At 43.5% G+C, this 6,000-nt stretch overlaps 1 protein-coding gene across 6 annotated transcripts in view; it reads right to left on the bottom strand.

Annotated features, from left to right (window-relative positions):
* Nucleotides 1-216: 216 nt before the first annotated feature.
* Nucleotides 217-6,000, bottom strand: part of MYPN (myopalladin) — a 119,796-nt gene continuing 114,012 nt past the window's right edge. For all 6 annotated transcript variants that reach the window (XM_045437568.1, XM_045437567.1, XM_045437564.1 and 3 more), the window contains 2 exons: nt 5,349-5,482; nt 217-1,886 (listed from right to left, as the gene is read on the bottom strand). In XM_045437568.1, coding sequence (XP_045293524.1) covers nt 1,717-1,886; nt 5,349-5,482 — 304 coding nt within the window. In that variant the 3' untranslated portion in view covers nt 217-1,716. The remainder of the gene's footprint in view (nt 1,887-5,348; nt 5,483-6,000) is intronic.

The raw sequence follows: 6,000 nt of genomic DNA, 5'->3' as shown, positions 1-6,000 counted from the left end.
GTCATAAAAAATATAGGATGAAAAGCACTAGAAACTTCTGTCTGATAAAGTATCTATTTCTTCCCCCTCCCAAAAGCAGCACTCTTTATGCCTTACATCTTACCTCCCCTGCTAGATTATAAGCTCCTTGAGGTCAGGGACTGTGTCTTATTCATATTTTCATATTTCCCACAGTTTCTAGGATAGCATCTTATACAGAGTAGACACACAAATGATTTTTTTTGAGTGAATGAATTTATTTTTATACTGGAAATCTTTGCCTTGAAGTGAAGAAAATTTCAAGCCTTTCTAAACAATGACTATTTGTTCATTCGAGTAAGATGCCAACTGAGGGTGCCTGGATCAGAGAACACCAGACACTTGGGCACAGGGAATTGGTAACAGACACCTCCAATTGATTTCACGGGTGAGTCTGGAGCAAACTGTGCTGTGATTACTATTCCCAGGGCAATTTTTGGACTGCTGTGTGAATTGCAGATTTCTCTATCTCATATAAGATTCATTCATCCAACAAATATCTATTGAATGTCTATTTGGAGCCAAACACTCTTCTAGGCACTGGGAATAATTGCAGTGAACTTAAGTCTAAAAATTCCTTAAGAGGAAGATTTTGAATAGGTGGGTTGGAATAAAGAGGCATATTCTCCTTTCCTCCCCCTTTTATGGTTAGCATGATATCTTCTATGCAGAAAATGCAAATTAATTATCTCACAAACAGTTCATACCTATTAAAGACCTCTCCCTCCAAAACCATTGCTCTTAAGGGGCAAGTGAAAACTGACAGGCTCCATCACCTTCTCTCCTTGTTTGCATCTCTCCCTTCCTTACTCCCTCATACACTTCCAGACTTTTGGGGAGGGAGGAGGGGAAGATGATGATGACTTTTGCATATTGAGCTAGTAGTTTAAAAAGGAACCCCACAGAAGTTTTTGTTGTTAGTTGGTTTACTAACAACCTTTTAGTTCTAGAATTCAGGGATGTGTAAAGTCAGAAAGAAAAACGACTCACCATTATATCCAGAAGACAATGGTGCAGACAGGCTAATGGGGCCTTGTTTTGGCTATAGAACAAGTGCACTGTGCAATATTGAGTGTTTCAGTGAATTTTTTGTATCTCAGGCACATTTTGGCACCTTATAATGTGGCTCAGTACACTCAGGATAAGTAAATCAAAAGTGCTTCTCCACGTATGTGAGTTGTATGGCATGATCTCTTAAGGCTAAGTAGAAGCTGATTAAAAGAATCCATCAAAACTACTGCTATGGATGTAATTGATGAAAGGTAATGGAGACCTCCCCACCTTTTTTCTTTGCATTACTGGTGAGTTAATGACACCTAAAGTCACTACTGTCTAACTCCTTTCAGCTCAAGCATATGGCCCCTCATTGCTCCTAGTAGGGCCTAAATATCCCTAACATAGCAGGGGGCAGGGGAGCATGCTAGCTTTTTCCCAAAGCAGTGGATGGCAGCTTCATGACATCTTTGGTTCATCTGTATTGTCTTCTCACATTTTTGTTGGAATCTTTAAAAGGCACAGCCCTACATCTTTCCCCCAGCTGAGACTGCAAGAGTCTCCAGCTGACTTATTCACTTCTTGCCAAGGGTCCAGCAGCATGGGAACTTACTCAAATCCAGTTGCTTGGAAACCACTGTATCTGGCTTGTCCTCCTTCCCCCTCCACAGTCCGCCCCCTTATACAGCAGGCACCCAAACATTCCTAAAGTTCATCACTCTCCACTACACTCCGAGAAGAGCATGAATACACCATTGTGCTTTCCATGGAGGAGAAGGCAGAGAAAATGTCAAGTCCTTTACTGGTGAGAGATCCGTAGCGACTGCCACTGGGCCGGACAGACATGGGTGTTGGGATCTGCTGGTGCCACTGAGCTGGAAAATGGACCAAATAATGTGTTACAAAGGAATGCAGTCTAGCAGATACAGTGTAGGGGTGTGTTCTGTCCTCATTCCAACACGTTCTCTAAAACGCACCATTTGTAAAAACAATAAGGTCTCTCCCCTGCTGTGAACTAGGCTGGCCATCTCTTATGCTCCTAATGCCAAAACTCTGGGACTATAAGAGTGGCTGACTAAGGTGATTTTTCAAAATATGACCTAGGATGGGGTCTTCCACGGGCAGTGTAGAAAGAGCTTCAGGCTCTCAAGGGAAGGTACTTGAGAAGGTAGAGACAAGAAACTTGAGGAAATGGAAGCCAAAAGATGGCTCTGGACCTCTCACTAGTACCTATTTCACACCCTAATCACTAATCAGCCCCTACCTACCCACCTCCCTAATCAGGTTCTAATGAGTTACCGCAAGAAGAATGAAAAGTAACTTCTGTTCAACCAATCATGGTTCAGGTACAAAAGAGAATGTATTAGAATTTCCATGTTTAGCAAGCACTGTTTTTAGCAGAGATGATCCTTAGGCTTGAACATGGCCTGAGTGAAATATCCATTCAAACTGCTCTTGTCTTTGATTCAGAAACTACTGAGCAATCTTCTGATTAGGTTTCCAGGGACCTTGATGTGGAGAAGGGGGAACACCGGGTGGGGAACATTGATGCTCTGGTTCCCAGGAAGCTATGGACCTTTTTAGCATTCTGATTTATAAATTGGGCCTTTGTTGATTTCCTTATTTTGAATCAGTTTTTTAGAGTCTAAATACCTCCAAATGAATTGATAAAATCAAATATTGGAAGCTACAATTCTCATAGTGATTCTGCTGAAGAATAGGCACTCAATAAAGCCACAGTGAACAGCTAGTCAAGTCTCTGCTCCAGACATCTTAACCAGCCTACTGTAATTGCTTCTATTAGAAGCCCTCCTTCGGATGAGAGAGGGGAGCCTGTCCTCAGACAGGCAGGAAGTGGTGGGAGAGGGGGTAGGGGATTGATTTTAACCCAAGTCCTCCATCCTGTCCTCCACTCCCAGGTTCCCAACTGAAGAAATAACACCCCCTATTGTTGGCACTGTGCAACCAAGACAGGAGACAGAAGGGTGAGCCAGGACAAACAACCAGGAAAGGGAGAAGGATTGGGACAAAACTTATCTATTTCAGGGCTTATTGGTACTGGGTTTCTTGGCTGGAGACCTCGTTCCCTCTGGTATGGTGAAGTGGATGAAATGGATAAGGGACTTAGCCTAGGTTGAACTATATCGATGGCCCTCTCTCCCCGCCCCCAACCAGGGGACAGTACCTTAGGGTCAGCTTCCCTGACAGTTGAATTTCTTTTCAAGTTCAAGGATAAAGGAAAATAATCAGAAAGCTATATATTTCCCCCAAGTATTAGAAAATGGCAGGCCAAGGTCCCACCTGCATGGTACTAAAAAAGGGATATACCTAGTATGCACCTATGAAGAGCAGGGACCTCAGGTTCTAGACACAGTGACTCCTATTTGTAACTTAGGTTAATCATGTTGAACCAGTAATGAAGAAGAAATTTATTAATTACTTGGGCACCTGGGTGGCTCAGTCAGTTGCTCAACGAACCGACTCTTGGTTTTGGCTCAGGTCATGATCTCACAGTTTGTGAGTTTGAGCCTTGCGTCAGGACAGCAAGAGCCTGCTTGGGATTCTTTCTTTCTCTGCCCTTACCCCACTCATGCGTGTGCTTGCTTGCTTGTACACACTCTCTTTCTCTCTCAAAATAAATAAACTTAAACAAAAGAAATTTGTTAATTATTAAATTATTTTTTAAAACAAATTTTAAAGGAGAGGAAAAAAGAATCACCCTTTTAGATTAAGGAATATGTCTCCAAAAGTGCCAGTTAATGTCAAAATTATAGACAAGATGCATAGAGTACATTAATAGATTAATAAAGATGAACTTGTTGGGGCACCTGTGTGGCTGTCAATTGAGTGTCCAACTTTTCATTTCGGCTCAGGTCATGATCTCACCATTCGTGGGTTCTTGTGGGTTTGAACCGTACGTTGGACTCTGTGCTGGCAGCATGGAGCTGGTTTGGGATTTCTCTCCCTTTCTCTCTGCCCCTCCCCCACTCGTGTGTGTGTGTGTGTGTGTGTGTGTGTGTGTGTGCGTGTGTGTGTGTGTGTGCGCGCGTGTGCACGCACACACATACACACAAAGTAAAAAAATAAATATTAAAAAAGATTAACTTATTAAATCCTTTTTTTTTTAATGTTTATTCATTTTTGAGCGAGGGAGACAGAGAGTGAGCAGGGGAGGGGCAGAGAGAGAAGTAAACAGAGAATCTGAAGCAGGCTCCAGGCTCCAAGCTGTCAGCACAGAGCCTGACACGGGGCTCAAATCCACAAACCGTGAGATCATGACCTGAGCCAAAGTTGGATGCTGAACCAACTGAGCCACCAAGGCACCCCTAAATCCTTTTGAAAATTAGAAACATGGCTCAAAGGAATGATACAAAAACCTGGATTTGCATTTTGGCTATAGATACTTAACCTCCCTGAGTCCAGATTCAGGGCTGGATCCCACGACCCTGGGATCATGACCTGAGCCAAATCAAGAGTCAGATGGTCACCTGACTGAACCACCCACGTGCCCATCTTCAGCATTTAAATGAGGGTGGTAACAGGGGCGCCTGGGTGGCTCAGTCGGTTAAGCGTCCGACTTTGGCTCAGGTCACCATCTCACGGTCCGTGAGTTCGAGCCCCGCGTCGAGCTCTGGGCTGATGGCTCAGAGCCTGGAGCCTGCTTCCGATTCTGTGTCTCCCTCTCTCTCTGCCCCTCCCCCGTTCATGCTCTGTCTCTCTCTGTCTCAAAAATAAATAAACGTTAAAAAAAAATTAAAAAAAATTAAATGAGGGTGACAACAATTGCAATAATTGGAAGGTCCTAAGGGTACAATTTTGTAAATTACAAGTCATTATCCAAATATCATTTGATATTATTATTAGGACAGCTCTCTATTATTAGTCTGGTTGTGGGATTGGCACAATAAATATTTATGGAATGAATTAACAGGTGAATGAGGACAGGACAATTCTGCTGGGTGGAGGTATGTGTGGGGGAAATGACAGGCAGTGGGGAGGGAGTTCCAGTGGGTGGCCCATGGCATGAAGGAGACAGCATGAGATGCTAGATGATCGGAAGCACAAGCATGGTTAAACTCTGAAATAGCTGTAATTCCTAGTAATATAGGTCTTTTTTTGGAAGAAAATGCAAAAGTGTGCAAAAGTGTACAAAAGTATACAAAAATATACAAAAGCCTTGAGGCGACTAGGGTGAAATGATTTTAAAAATCCATCGTTTAAGCACTAAAATATAATCTAACCAATTCAATTATGGAAACATACTACGCCTATCCTTAAAACATTTTTTTCAAGCTGCCTATCATACACAGATGTTCAACTGAGGACGTTACACCTACCGTATATATCCAACCTGGCAGTGCACGACACGATGCCAGCTTCATTCTTGGCTGACAACGTGTACCATCCAGCGTCAGATTTCTTGGCTGGCTGAATGAGGAGGCAGACATACCCTGTTGCGTCCTGGTGCATACTAGAGAAAAGAGAGAACATATCTGCAATTGCATCCAGGGGCAGAAAAGGTCTTAGGGAATTCAGGGCTCAGGGAAACTCTCAGGGCAGATCCAGCAGGGCAGCGCTACCCCTCTCCTCCCTGACCCTCCAGAGAGGGAAGCGAGACTCAGCTTAAAGCAGTTATCAAAGGCAAACTGAAAAGTGGAAAGGAATCACAAAAGAGCAGCAGTTAACCCGGTGAGGCCCAGATGAAGGTTGACAGCCCAGGCTGAGACCTGTTCTTGCCCTTCCCACTGTTCCACCTCTCCTGGAGTTATACTCCCCCCCAGAGGAGGTGCCCCCACTTGTCACAACCAAAGTCCAGAAAAATCTCTTTTCCAAACCTGATTGGACATTTCAACAAGAACTTTGCTAAGAAGCTATGGGAAAGTAGACCAAGATGGGAGTCCAGGGATTGATATACTGTTAGTATGGAGGGGTTATTTCTTAATGTAACCAACTGGGCATGTGCAGCAGTTAGCTTAATACAGTTCAGGA

This window comes from Leopardus geoffroyi, chromosome D2 (genome assembly GCF_018350155.1).
Source record: "Leopardus geoffroyi isolate Oge1 chromosome D2, O.geoffroyi_Oge1_pat1.0, whole genome shotgun sequence".
Lineage (NCBI taxonomy): Eukaryota > Metazoa > Chordata > Mammalia > Carnivora > Felidae > Leopardus > Leopardus geoffroyi.
This window is presented reverse-complemented; position numbering and strand designations above follow the sequence as displayed.